Source organism: Bactrocera neohumeralis, chromosome 5 (assembly GCF_024586455.1).
Source record: "Bactrocera neohumeralis isolate Rockhampton chromosome 5, APGP_CSIRO_Bneo_wtdbg2-racon-allhic-juicebox.fasta_v2, whole genome shotgun sequence".
NCBI lineage: Eukaryota > Metazoa > Arthropoda > Insecta > Diptera > Tephritidae > Bactrocera > Bactrocera neohumeralis.
In genome coordinates, this window is record NC_065922.1 from 8383383 (window position 1) to 8398621 (window position 15239).

A 15239-nucleotide genomic window follows, 5' to 3' on the forward strand; every position below is an offset into this window, starting at 1 on the left:
AAATAATCGAAATTTCGAAATTATTATTTTCAAAAAATAATTAAGAACTTCAAAATTACTGAAAATAATTGCTAACGAAGATTCTAAAGTCATTCAAAAATTATTTAGAACTACAAATGTTCTGAAAGTAGTGTAGACATGTCAGATTTAACCAGCTCAGATTTCGGATGACATTTTTTGCCCCTGCCTCATTAACATTTCTCTTTGTAGGTCTGAACCTAAAAATTTAAGCATACAAATGTTAACGAGAATTGTTGAATTTTTTTCACAATGCATTTGTAATTTGGCTTTCTCTTATATACCCAATCGAAATAAAAATGTTATATACAAGTAATAGAAGTTAGATAGAAAATAATTGAGGTTTTAAACTGAGACCTTTAGTCTATTGTGTCCTCTCCTATATCACATATGGTCACAAAGGTCCAGCACTCTGAACAATTCCAGCAGCTTGCTGTTCGCGATAGAGGTGATGTGATCCCTGTCCACGTAGATGAATCCAGGGGCCTTGAGCCTGCTTCTACAAAGTGCTGGGCAATCTTGAATCAGTTGTTCTGTAGTTTTCGGTTCCGTAAGTCATACAAAAATATGTATAACATTTTCCCCTGGAACGAATTCTTTTAACGAAAAAGATCATATCACCTAATGACCTCGTTAATTAGTGGTTTCTTTCAGGGCATTGAATATTATGAGGTTTCCTATGGAGAGAGTAAATTTTTAAAACTTCAAGAGAAGACGTGAAATTGTCCACAAGCAAAAGTTTCAGTCATACTCCGTGTTTTTAATAAATTATGAATTTGTTGCTGTTTATGTAAAGGAATATTATACAAATGCGGTCTGGATATATAAGAATAATATATTTATGAATATACACAAATAATTGCCTAAGAGTTTTTACTTTTGCTCAGTGTTAAAGCTGGAAAAGTTAAAAGCTGTACCATTACTTATTTAACACACTGTATTGTATGACTGAAAGTGCAAATGAACTATGCGTAGTTTTCAAATAATTTAATCAAGCAGGCGTTTTAGTGGCATGCGTTTCGACGCCTCCGATGTGTAACCGCTTCATCAGATATGCTGACACCCAATTACGTAAGTATGTCAAAAAGTAGTTTCTGACACTGTGTTAATAAATAATTTAATTAAAATTATGAAGTTAAGTTTTTCGTGCTTATTTATGTATAGTTATGTATGTATAGAGAGGCTGATGCAAAATATTTTAAGTTTTAACAGTTTTCTATATAAAAATAAATGAGGAAAATATAGCAGCCGTAGTTGAGAGTGTACACGAAGATCGTGGAGAGTCAATTCGGCACCGTTTAGACTAACGTATGGAATCGACGTCGCGTATTTAACGTCGAGATCTTAAATTGTAAGCGTATAAAATACAGCTTGTGCAAGAAGTGAAGCCGTTCGATCTTTTTAAGCGACATCGCTTCGCTCTACTGGCTGTTGAAAGGTTCCAAGGAGATTCGACGTTTTCGAACCAAATTTTGTTTAGCGATGCGGCACACTTCTGGCACAATGGGTATGTAAACAAGTAAAATTGCCGCATTTGGGAGGAAGGAAACCTAAAGATATTCAAGACTGCCATTTGATTCAGAAAAAAAAAAAACGGTTTGGTGTGGTTTGCGGAATCATCGGTCCATATTTCTTCAAAAATGATGCCGGTGAGAACGTAACTGTCAATAGCGACCATTATCTCGTAATGACAACCGACTATTTGATGCCTAAAATTGAAGCTCACGATCTTGGCGACATTTGGTTTCAACAAGACGGCGCCACTTCCAACACATCGCATCAATCAATGGATTTATTGATAGAACTCTTCGGTGAGCAGATAATTTTACATTTTGGGCCGCTCGATTGATCACCAAGACCTTGTGATATCACACCGTTAGACTTTTTCCTGTGGGGATATGTAAAGTCTAAAGTCTATGCGGACTATCCCGCTTCGATTTAAGCTTTGATGCCAAATATCATGCGTGTCATTCGTCAGTTAAAGCTGTGAAATGTCAGCTGTTTTCAGTTACCAGTCGAAATGCTCGAACGAGTCATCGGAAATTGGACTCAACGGATGGACCATCTGACAAGTAGCCGCGGCCAACATTCGAAAGAGATAATCTTCAAAAAATAAATGCCAAACAATGTTCTTTCGAATAATAATAAACATTCCCATTAAATTTGAAGTATCTGTGTTTTTTCTTTGAAAAATAGGGAACCTCGAAATGGATCACCTTTATATATATATAGTATCGTCTTTAACTCCGTTTGGAGCGGAAAATTGGAGAGAATAAATCAGTGCTAAAGCAATAAATACGTGAGTTTTTCTTTAAAAAGTTTTGGGTTTAGATTTCTAATGATATTCATGAAATTATTAGTGAATAAGAGCCAGCACGAATGCCACTTCCAGTAGTAATTTTAAGTACCCAAAACGATTACTTTTGTACTATTTTTTTACTGTCATTAACTTTCTTTTGCAGTAAATTATATTTTTATTGTTTGACTTACATACTTATGTATTTGCCATTGTCTCGAAAGCTCAAAATTTTTGCACATTAAGGCGAAAGTTATGAACTCTTAATTGATATTATATGTGTGTACATATGAATATGTAATGATTTCTCTTTGGAACAAGCAGTAATTTCTGTGGGAATATGAATATAAATAAGTAATGTTTATACAGAATAACTGTAAGCTGTGAAATGTCAGCTGTTTTGAACCCAGTGGCTGACGGATGATGAGAACTATGCCGAGCGTTGGTAAATAAGTAATGAATATGAAATATATGTATAAGTAGAGTTGGTATATATTGGTGTAGCACCACCTGAGAGCTTCGCTATATGTTATTTTATGCAAATTATTGTTTGAGGAACATTTAAGCAAAAACCTAGGGGAAAGGTGGAGCACACGTTAGAGGCAACACATTCATCCATATAAAGCCGCTGACTAGATTAAGTGGCAGAAGTAGAAAAGTGAAAAATTTCACCGCCAAAACTTGTGGCTGATGGCAATTTAAGCGCCAGACAATGGCTGAAATTTTGCTTGACTGGTAGCAAGCTTTTCGAGCATATGAGAAAATACCTACATAGGAATATGTATGTATGTATGTATAAAAGTTCCCTATACATATGTAGGTACATTTCTAGCTGCGTGCTGGCACAATTATGGCATTTATTACCAGCATAATTTCAGGCCATTATTATTTCTTGTTTCTCATGTGTCTCTAATTTGTACCCACAATTTTACATGGTGTATGTGTGGGTGTGTGTGGCTAATGTGAGAATGGTGTTATGATGCCACAGTCTGCCACTTTGTCGACGAGAAACTCAAATTGCAGAGATCAATTTTATATTGCCTCTACAAACCAAGCAGTAAGTTGGGGTTGGAAAGTATCGAGCACATTTTGAGAACACAAGCCTACGGGTAACGTGTATATTTCAGAATATCGCGTAATCATCTTAAATATAGACAAATTTTAGTTTATAAAAAAAAAGTCATTTGACACTTTAATTTGAAAAAAAAGTTGAACCTCTCGTTCTTGTTGTTATTGCAGTGAAAGACAGCGTTCAACAAAGAATTTTGACGAATGCTGTAGAGTTGACAGTCCTGGGTGGCATATAAATCCAAATCCGTAGTTTCAGAAGCTCCAATATTGTTCTTTTGTAATTTTTACCTCTCAACCACATCGGATAACTCCTACAAAATATTAGTTTTAGTAGCAGGTCATAGCGATGTCGCAGGCAACTGCTAAACTGTTGAGTTGGCAAAGTAGAGTGGGACTGGATCGGAGACTCGCTGTCAACTTGCTGTTTACTATTTGACAACTAGGCCTGTCGGGAGATTGATGAGCGCTGAACAGTCGCAGTCGCAAGATTCTTCTGTTGCAAAGTAAATTGCAAGAGGACCAGGAAGCTTTCCGTCCTCAACAAGGATAGGTTTACTCTAATTAGAGCGGCCATTTGTCAGGCACCTAAGTCTCGCTATCGCTTGAGTGGGACTGAATCGGAACTGTGCGGGCATCATTACCTTGGTCTGGAGCTTGGTGCACTGGACAAGTCGCAGTCACGGCAGTTGCAAGATTTTACTGGCCCAAAATAAATCGCAAGAAAAGTTACCCTAATTTTAGGAGTTATAACTTGTCCTATTGGTGTCCACGCGGTAAGGTTGAAAATCTTACAAATCTTACCGGAAACCAATATCAAAATTTGCTTAAAAGGAGTCAAGGTAAAAACATATCATTACTTTCTTCTTGATTGTCCCATATTTGCAAGATCCTATATTAATGACTTTGAGGGTCAGCTTGGGAAGTGGATGAAGGTGTCATACGAAGATATATTTATAGTTAGGAGTCACATCTACTTTAGTAGCGTCTAGACTGCTGCATAACTAGACCGTACCGATGACAGCGGTTTTCGGGTTGCCTGCGCTCCACACACGAGATTCCACTTCCTGCATCCGATTCGCATTTTTTCAAGGATCTTATCCAGTTTCGTGTAACAGGCACTAATACAATACATCGTACTAAATAGAAATTAGTGAAGAATTAAGAATATTCAACGCTCAAGTCCCTCTTCTCGAACGTTGGTTCGTCTTTGATAAACGTCGAGTATCATCTTTTATACCTAGAAATCAAAGCACCCATCACGAAATTATTGTTCAAAATCTTTAGCTGAGTATTTTATAAAATTTTCGCATGTCTACAACATTATCGATTTCACTCGTCTCGCGCAACTTGTCGTGTTGGAACACATAACGCAGCATACACGTAAGTGAGTTGATTTGCTGTCGGGTGACATTTGATGGTCAGCTGACATTGTGACAAGCTGTCACGAATGGCGCAAATGTGTCATTGTCTATTATAATGTAATTTTATATGCAACTTAAGACAAATTAAATGGAAAATTATAATAAAACAGAGCTACAAAACAACTGATGGACTTTGTATTTAAAAAAAAAATATTAAAAAAATGAGTTTGAAGATATAAAAAGATAGGCATATATAAAAAGGTTTCGTAACTTTTACGAACTAAATTAAGTATTTTTCAAACATAACGTATTCATATGCAAAGCTGTCGTAACTCAATTAAAAAGGGAAAGGAAGCTAAGCTGGAGCTAAATAGTGTAGTGCCTAGCTAGACATCTTCAAAAAACATATGTATACTCACTCACATGAATGTAAGTCCAATCGTCAGTCCTTCACCCGCTTACAACCAATTATACATGGCAACCCGGTTAGTACACCGTTTTTAGAGGTGGCAACCAATATATACTATTTTTTCAAATTATGAAAATTACATAATCCTGCAACAAGTGCAGCGGCAGTTACAAAGTAACGCCCAAAATGTTGCGTTTAAAGGTTTAAATTCAAACACAAAGTTAAAATAAACATTTGAAACAGTAAAAACGACACAAAAGATCTCAACTTAAAAGAGAGTTGAATGGGGGAAACCTTGAAAACACTAAAGTGGCACATAAATTCCGCTAAAATATTTTTGGAAAGCAAAGTGTAGAGAAGTGAGTTTAAAGCATACAAATAAACTACAAAGCAGAAAAACAAAACACTTGACTTTTAAATGGAGCTTTTGATTTTACTCATGCTGTAGACAGAATGGGGGTTTCTGCTTCTTCTTTTCATTAAATAGTCTCTGCAAATTGGAATGCAAATTAAAGAAAAAAGCGCAGTCTGGTTAAAGTTAGTAAACGTGACTCTGTTTTCGATCACAAGCAAATAAACATTCAGATGTCATAAGAGGAAAAGTGATTTTGTTTAAGAGCGGGGTCGCCACAGTGTTCGATTTTAGTGGGACCAAAAGGGATATCAGATAATTTCCCCAATGTGGGGATATGGTTGAATAAATCTTCGATTTTACGCCTATTTCCTATCGTGGGTAGTGTGAGGATACCCGCACTAACATCACTCTAAGCCAAGTTGTCGAGTTACCCGTGCTGATGGTTGAATGTTTAGCCGGCGCTAATTCAGTAGCTGATAGCGAACGGTTCCCTTCGATGCTCTTGCGAGGTCGGAGATAATAAATGCTTTTTCAATGCGAACCGGCTCAAGGAACGAGTGACCAACCCTATCCGGCAGTCGGGACAATGAACGAAAACAAAAATAACAACAACAACGACAAATGACACCTCGATGAGTAAAGTTTCGACAAGAACAAGGACAAACATTGCAAAGGGGCCACAACGGGTCATTATAACGAAATCAGCTAAACACAAGCTTCTCATCTCCAGTCGAGAGACGAACAAGAGTACTACTGGTTGTACTAGCCAAAGCACACCACCAGAGACTGAAAAACAAAAGGTACCAACGAAAATATCCAAATCCTTAATATGGAACCGTCCACCTCCAAGACGATCATGAGTACCAACCAGTACACTGACAGCCAAAGGTAAGGTACAACGTGAAAAGCGAAAAAAGTCTCAGAATCAAATGAGGATATCCCGGTACTAGAGGGCAGTATTTGTACTCACAGTAGATATAGTGGAGAAATACCAAAGTTTCCTGAAAAGGAAGCCATCGAACCGTCAAACCAAACTCGCAGAAGAGAAACCGTTCCCACAACGAACCATTAGAAACTGTGTGCAAAAAACTAAAAATGGGCGGAGATCGTAGTGGAGCGTAGGTAGTTATTAGTGTACTCGACAACCCGGCGGATCACTGCCCGGCTTGATTTCTCGGAAACGCTGAAAGACTACAGTGACTTCAAGTGCACGCACCAGGCTTGGACTTCCTAAGGGGTAGCGTTGCTAAAAATAGCGACGCCATAGCAGGCCTCAAACTGAAGCTTATACCCCGCAAAGAAATTAATAGACTTCGTATTCGCATTTGATTGCCGCTTTCGGAATAGACGAATGGCAAACCAATTATGAAGGAGAAGCCAAATAAAACGAGCATCTGAGAAGAGCCGATAGAGGCTCTATCAAAAGCTGACAACAAATGACAAATGAGCCGAAACCGAAAACCAAACATCGCAGAAGGCATTGAAGGTCAACCCAGTCAAAGCTTATAGGGATTATATGGAAAATTTCATTATTACTTGACAGTCTATTTTGAAGGCGATAGTAAAGATTTACGCCAAAACTTCCACAACAGCCGGTTCTACGTTACCGGCATTGACCAGGATTTTAACCGGCCAAGGGCTATACTTTCGGAGTTCTAACACCGTTTGGCTCGGTAAGTTTTAGATTTATATTAAAATATATGAAACTGTGGTTGCTTCTTTGTCAGTCCGGGTCAAATTTGATCACATTGCATTTTCTGTTGCAATAATGTGTCTGAACTTGGAACTGTTTTCTATATAAGAACAATTAGTTCAACATTGAACATACATATGTATATAATTTTGGAACTTTTATAGATCATAAATATACATATGTACATATTTACATGTATAAGAAATTGCTTTTGTATGCGTTGCGGCGACTCACCTGTGCGCAAAATGCTGTTAAAATTAATCCAATGAGTAAGTTTCGTTGTAGTTGTGCATGCTTGCTCTGTTGTTGTTGCTGCTGCTTACTGCATGACGTCGTCTGCATTGTTTGTTGCTGTTGCTGTGGTTGTTGTTGTTGTTGCTGATTTTGCTTTTGTATTCGAAATGTTGTTTCGTTACTCGCTTTAGATGCGCCAACTCCACAACTGAGCGTGGCCGCTTGTGTTGTTGGCAGCATTGTTGTTGCTACTGCTGTTTTTGTTGCTATTGTTGGTAGTGTAGCAGCCTTTTTGGCAGCCGAGTCGCTGCTCACTTGGTTGGCTGTCATTCGCAGACGCACAACCGTCACTTTTATTTACTTTTGAATGGAAGTGATTTTGATTTTTTTCTTTTGCTTTTTTCACTTTATTTTTTATTTCTAGCTTTTTGCTCACTTTTGTGTTGATTTGACTTTTGTTATAATTAATTTCACTTTTTTACTATTTTTTTCGGGTATTTATGAATTTCTTTTGTTGCGATTATTATGTGGCCAAATGCGTTTTGCAACTTTGTGCGCTGAAATTTTACTTTTTCGAGTTGCTTTTATTGCCAAATAAAATTGTTGCTAGTTTTGTATTGCAACGATTGCATGATTTCGCGGTTTTCACTTTCATTGGAATTTTAGAAAACAATTTCGAATATATTTTTTTCACTTTACTGATATGTAAAATTCGTTAGACAGCTGCTGTTTGGTGGGAAAAAAGTTGAAAATGCATTAAAATTGAAATTTGTAAATAAGACTTGGTTTGTGTCGCGTAGCAATAACCGACTGATCGAGTGGCTGAGTAATTTTTAAGCCAACCCAAGCTTAAGCGCGAGCGCAACGCTCATTTGCTCTCCTGCCAACAATGCATTTGAATATGCTAAGTATGTATGTGTGTGCGGCATTGCTATGGCTTCTCATGCAAGTCGCTCTCGCTCTCGTGCTCTTCAACTTCATTTTACTAAATGCACAACAATTTTGTTTTATTTGCTGCACACACACACAAATATTCAATTTCAATTACTTTTCACTTCAATTGCAATGTTGCCACAATTTGATCGGGAGCCACTAGAAACCAAAATTAAAAGTCACGAAAGGCATTTAATTAAAATCACTTTTATTGACGCTTCGAAAAGCGAAAAGTTGGCGCTCGCACTTAGCCAGCGCAACAAATTGTTTTGAATGACGCACTAACACAAAGAGCAGCGAGAGAGCGTGTATGTTTTGAGCCACTCACTGGCCAAATGACACTTGACTTGGCTATAAACGTCAAACTGACAGTTAAGCTAGTAAATACAAACAAAAATCACTGCTAAAAAAGCGCTCAGCTGTGCACTGGCTCTCTCTCTCTCTCTCTTTTCCTCACTCTTTACTTCCTTTACTTTATTATTTTGCTTTGTTTTTGCTCACAATTAAAATAACTGATATTCATATTGATATTTACTATTGTTTATCCATAGACTCAGTCAACTCTGTATCCATATTTCTGCTTCCCTGCATATTTTTACAGTAAGCATTAAACCGTCAATTGCCTTAGTATTTGCATTCTAAAAACCCAATGCAGTGCGCGGCAATTAGCTGCAAATTAACTACGATTTTATTTGCTTTCCGTTAAGCAAATAGCAATTAATATTATTTGTGGCATATTTCGTTAGAATTCGCTGAAATTTCCGTGCCACTCTGTAACTGTTTACAAGCGTGTTTCGCCACTGTCCGTCCGTTTGCATCGTGTGATAATTAGCTATTTGCACGGCACTGTTAATTAGTAGTGAAAATTATTCTCGCATAAAAATTGCGATTTTATTGTTGTCAAAGTTAAATCAGTCGCTGAAATCGCGAGCTGCGAGTCGCAATATTATTTACTAAAATATTCATAATTTCTAGATGTGACTGAATCGTTGCTAATTAGTTGCTGGAGATGCTTTATTCTCGCAGACATGACATTTTTATTTCGAAAATTTATATTTTAAGGTGTGTAAAGCGGGTTTTTTATTGATATTTTGTTTAGCAGTGAGATTAACTGTCATAATTTTATAAGTAAAAATCGTGATTTAGTGGAATTGTAATAGTTTAGAATAGATTTGATACAAACGACGCCATATTTTTTCGCGCTTTTGACATTTCTTTTCAGTAAGATCTGGAAAGATATACGATCCAACAACGAATCAAAATTATTAAAATTTACTATCGAAATTCGAAGTCAGTGGCCTCAACTTTAAGAGCGCTACATTCAAGTTATGGTTGTCATAATCATTCTGTCAGATCAAAAATTGAGCGGGCACGATTCCGATTACTTTGGCGGCGGGGTAAAAAAAACGAATTTCCATATAAATGGGGTATGTGCGGATAGGGTAGCTTCTCCAGAGGAGGAATATCCGAAAATAATGTAAAAATAACTAATATTTTTTGAAATATTCACGTTTAAAAATTCAAAAATTTGCACTAAGAAAACATGTTATGTCTCTATGTTTCTCTAAATTTTTTCACATTTTTGTCTTGTTATATTTAAATATACACTTTAAAGATTGAAATAAGTTCACATTTCACTTTTATTTTGTAATATTTTACCTATATTTATTAATTTAAAAATCACTTAGAACACTCATCGTTGCAAAGGCTAGATTGTTTACAATTATGAGGAAAACGAGCGTTGCCACATCTCAAACACCAAATTTATAGGATTCTTAACGATTTTTCTTTGTTTATATACATATGTATACATATATACTATACATATGTATGTATATGTATAATATGCGATTTATGTTTAATAAAAATAAATAAGTAAAAATCTATAATAATATTGTAAAATTTATATCATATCGGGGTGACTGAAGTACTTTCGCGTAGTACTCCTTTCTGCGTTGGCGGCCTTCGGCCGCGCTTTAAAAAAATAACCCTGGTCGAGCGAATACCCGGGGTGACTGAAGTACTTTCGCGTAGTACTCCTTTCTGCGTTAAAATAAAAAAAATATATTGAATTTCGTTATAAAGTGGTTATATTTTTTGGTTATCTTGCACTAATATTCAAACAAAGTTTGAGTTTTCATTACAAAATGGTTAAATATTATTATATAATATTAGTATATAATATTAGTATATAATATATTTGTTTATTAAATTAAATAAAGAACATATCCATATGAATGGATAGAGGAATTTTTGGGAAAAAAGGCATTTCAGCGAATTTCCTTATTATCACATGGCAGCGCTCCATTTCGTCGTAATTTTAGCACACACATGATGTTCACTACGAGTGTAAAATGTAATTTTTAAAATAAAGATTTCTTCGGTAAAAAACTGTTAAAAGTGTAAAATGTGGATTTATTTAAAAGTTTATAGTTTAAATTAATTAATTTGAAGTGAAAAATGTGAGTAAAGTGTGTTTAATGCGGTAAAATAGCTTGTTGAAATGCTCGAATTTTGGCAATTTTTGAACTTTAAGGTCGAATATCTCGTAAACTAAGCGTTTGTGGTACCTATAACCCTATATACTTTTTAATCATTAGGACTTCCTCTTTCCAACGGTACCTTCAAATGGCGGCGCCAAAGAAATCGGAATTGTGCCATTGAGCGTCTCGAGGAAAAATTCAAATCCACAAGCACAGTACAAAACGTTCCGATGCCAGTGCGATAAAGAACTGCCCGTAGTGTCGAGAATATTGCTGACGCTAGCGCATCAATTGAGGAAGACCCAAATAAGTCTCTCACACGTGGTTCTCAAGCGTTGAGCATCTCTGTGACGTCGTTGTGGCTAATTTGCGAAATGATCTTGCCTACATCCTTACAAGATCAAATTGACGCAAGAACTGAAGCCGATTGATCACCAGAATCGTCGTGTGTTCGTGAATTGGGCTAAGCAAAATCTTGAAAATTATCCGAATTTTCATTGAAAAATCATCTTCAGCGATGAGGCTAATTTCTTGAAAAATGGCTTGGTCCGTGATGATCAAGACCGGCACGTTGCTGTGAATGGGAATCGCTATCGCTCAATGATAACATTAGAGACGCTCTAAAGATATCAACAGAACATGCACATTATTTCACAAATATTTAGGTGTGAGAAAGCTCTGTGCAAAGTTACTCCCGTCTAAGCTCACTTTTGACCAAGAACAATGACGAGTTGATGATTCGGACCACTGTATGGAGATGTTCAAGCGTAATAAAGCTGAGTTTTCGCGTTGATATGTGACAATGGATGAATCATGGATCCAATATTTCACTCCGTAGTCCAATCGACAACCATCCGTGCGGACTGCACAAGATAAACTCGCTCCAAAGCGTGAAAAAAACGCAACAGTCGACTGTGAAGGTTATGGCGTCTATAATTTTCGATTGACAACCTTGTATACTTTTTGTTGACCACCTTGAAAAATGAAGGACCATCAACTGCGACAATTACAAAGTGTTATTGAATCGTTTGAAGGACGAAATCTCCAAAAAACGGTCGCTTTTGAAGAAACCGAAAGCTCTGTTTTACCAAGACAATGTACCGTGTCACAAGTCTATGAAAACGAAAAAAAAAATTGAATTGGACTTCGAAGCGCATCCCACGTATCCAGATCTGGCCACCAGCGGCAATCTTCTGTTCTCAGATCTCAAAAGAATTGTTGCTGGGAAGAAATTTTCGTCGAATGAAGATGCGATTGCCGAAACTGAGGCCTATTTTGAAGCAGAGATCAAATCATACTAAAAATGGTATCAAAAGTTGGAGGGTCCCTATAATCAGTGCCCTTCAAGGAAGCTATTTTTAAATAAAAACAACGAATTTTGTCAAAAATGTTTTTTCAGTATGGTGGGCCTTTTACATCAGGTGATGAAAGAAAGCAGGCCCTCAACATTTTTAGGTATGTACATACCTCGCTCAGTACAATTTAAAATAAAAATGTACCTATTTTTTTATTCGGAGTAAAAATTCCATGGTATTTGTCTTATATGTATGTACCTTCTCCTCTGAATAATACTCGTACTCGACGCAGATTAGACAAGCTACTTTTTAAACAATTTTTGAGTCAACTATTTTACTGGAATTGCTGTATGAAAATGTCTTTATATAGACTAAATTGTTATAATCCAGATTTGTGTTAAATATAAGATGTTTGGCCTCCATAAAGGAGAGACAATATTTATAGGGATAAAGTCAAAATTGAAAAATTTAAAGATAATTTTTATTTCATAGTATAGTCTAAAATGACAGAAATAGAGATAACGACAGTTTCGCCTGACCAGTTTTATGGACCAAGTTTGATATGAAAATTTATAGGGTCGTGAATGTGTCGATATTGAGGGTTATTTTTACAAGGTTAGGTTATGTCTATCTGGCAGGCCAATGAGCCACGCATAGACCAGTTTTCGTCCATTGCGATACCAGATGGAGTTCAGTTACTAGATGCTTGGGCTTGACGCGAATTTTAACAGACTCTCGGGCCTCACTATCGATACGTCCTCCAGTGTATCATACCGTGGGGACCTCAGATGTTTACAGATGTTAGATGCTTATCTTTTACTAAGGGTCAACAATACTTGACAATCATCTGCTACATACATACATACAAATCTGACTAGTCAAAATAAATACCTGTGGCAGAAACAAGGTCTGCCGATGTAAAGTTTATATCGAAAAGTACTACGTGCAGACAATGATACTAACATTCAGTTAAACAATCAGGCAGTCAGCTAGAGCAAACCAGTTATCGGCATCACAACAAATGGATTTTTGCATGATCGCTTTTGATCGAGAACCCACATTGCGAGGGGCTGGCAGCCAGCGTTACATACAGTCATTCATATGTACATATGTACATATATCTGACAATGCGTCGCGCATAGGTAAACAATCATAATAGTAAAACTCGTAAAATGGTTAAATGAAACATATTTAAAACAACACAGATCGCACTCGAGTGCTGCGACGACAGGCAAGAGTGTTAAGAGACTTGCAGAGCAAAGTCATGAGGAAACTGGAATGTCAGGCAAAGGCAACGGTGAATAAAACAAAAAAATGTAAATGCAAGTTAATAAGAATTAATATGAAAAGCAAGAAATGCCATACTACGAGTGCAACAACAGCGCTGCACAACACTTACATACATACGTACTTATATATACACATGCTCGTATAGGTTCATATGCAAATATGTATGTATGTATGTATGTATGTTGATGCAAGCTAAGTACAATGCAATTGCCTGTTGTTGTTTATGTCGAATTGCCAACCGACGGGCCAAGTGTGAGCTGAATAAAGGCAGGTAAAATTAGTGAGTGAGTGGGACACCGTGTTGGGCGGAACGTCAAACACACATGTACGAGTACATATGCATATGCATGTATGTACATACGTATACATATATGTGCGTGCGTCATACTGGTATTGCTGGCAGTAAGCTGAGTTATGTTGTAGTGAGCGGCATATTTTGAAGTCGAATTGCTTTTCGCTGTTTCTGTTATTATTGTGCGGCTGTGCGCTGTACGAGCGCTTACTAACGATGTACTACGTGTGTGTTTGTGGCTGCCTGCCTACCGATGAGAAGCGGTTATGGTTTGAAGTATCTGGCAAAACGTGTTTGCCCGCTCGCTTGCCTTTGCCTCCGGCTGCCTGTTGCCCGCCCGCCGCTGTCGGCCAACATTGAATTTGGGACAAGATTTTTAAATTTTATTTAAAACAACAAATAACAACAACAACACTGACAACGGCAACAACCGCAAAATGCGCGATGGGCAAAATGTAAAGTTGGCAATAAAAAATTATTTAAAATTAAGTTATAAGTACCTACAACAAGTTGGCTGCTGCGCCAAAACAGGTAAGCGCCGATTTTTTGTTTTCATTTGGGAAATTTTCAAATGGGTTTCAGCGAAACTTCGGTAATTTTTGGTGGAAAAAATACAATTTTTGTATAATTAATTATTTTAAGTAAAATTTGGTAGTCACATTACTTTATAAATATTAATTATAATAAGGCTGAGGAGTAAGGGCTGTTGATTTCAAAACTTTTCGTCGAAATTAGCGCTTTTTGGCGCTGGATCTAATTGAAGGAATATCAAAACAAAAAAAAACATGTTAACTTCGGTAGCAACGAAGACATATTATCTTCTAAAAATGCGAAATATTTCTTAGAAGAACTTGATGATCGTGCAGTTTTTATGCCAGCTATATGCTATAGTGATCGGATCTGGAAAATTTCTTCGGATATTGCACAATTGCCTTAAACAATAATTTATGTCAAATTCCTTGATGATATCTCGTCAAATGAAAAAGTTTTCCTTACAAGTACTATGGTATAGTGGTTCGATGTCGGCGGTTCCGATAAAAGGGCAGCTTCTTGAGGAAAAAAGACGTATGCAAAATTTCCGATGGATATCTCAAAAACTGTAGGATAATTTTATAGAACTTCCGACGTTTCCATCTGGCTGTTACAAAGTTCGTGGCAAACTTAATAAACCCTGTTGAGGGTTTTATACTTATGTCCTAAGCAGTCAGTTTTTCGAAAATATTGTTCTCCCTCAAGAACACTTTAATTTTGAGACTATTATATACCTTTGAGCCAAATCAAAAAAACCATTTTTAAATATAAGTATTAAATGCTACAGACATCAATTTTTTTTTGCTCCATAGATAAGTATGTATTTATGTACAACAATTAAAAAACAATTTTTAAATATAAGACCAATTTTTTTCACAATCCTTGTTCATGACACTTTTGGAGTATTTGAATCACTCTGTAAAAAGCAACCGTGTAATGTTTACAGTTTACTAGAAAACGACGCGCCATTATTATTCG

At 36.6% G+C, this 15239-nt stretch overlaps 1 protein-coding gene across 3 annotated transcripts in view; it reads right to left on the reverse strand.

The window, feature by feature from the left end:
• LOC126758531 (tyrosine-protein phosphatase 10D-like) overlaps positions 1-15239 on the reverse strand; it is a 185283-nt gene that overhangs the window by 166000 nt on the left and 4044 nt on the right. For all 3 annotated transcript variants that reach the window (XM_050472829.1, XM_050472828.1, XM_050472831.1), the window contains exon 2: positions 7438-8163. In XM_050472829.1, coding sequence (XP_050328786.1) covers positions 7438-7767 — 330 coding nt within the window. In that variant the 5' untranslated portion in view covers positions 7768-8163. The remainder of the gene's footprint in view (positions 1-7437; positions 8164-15239) is intronic.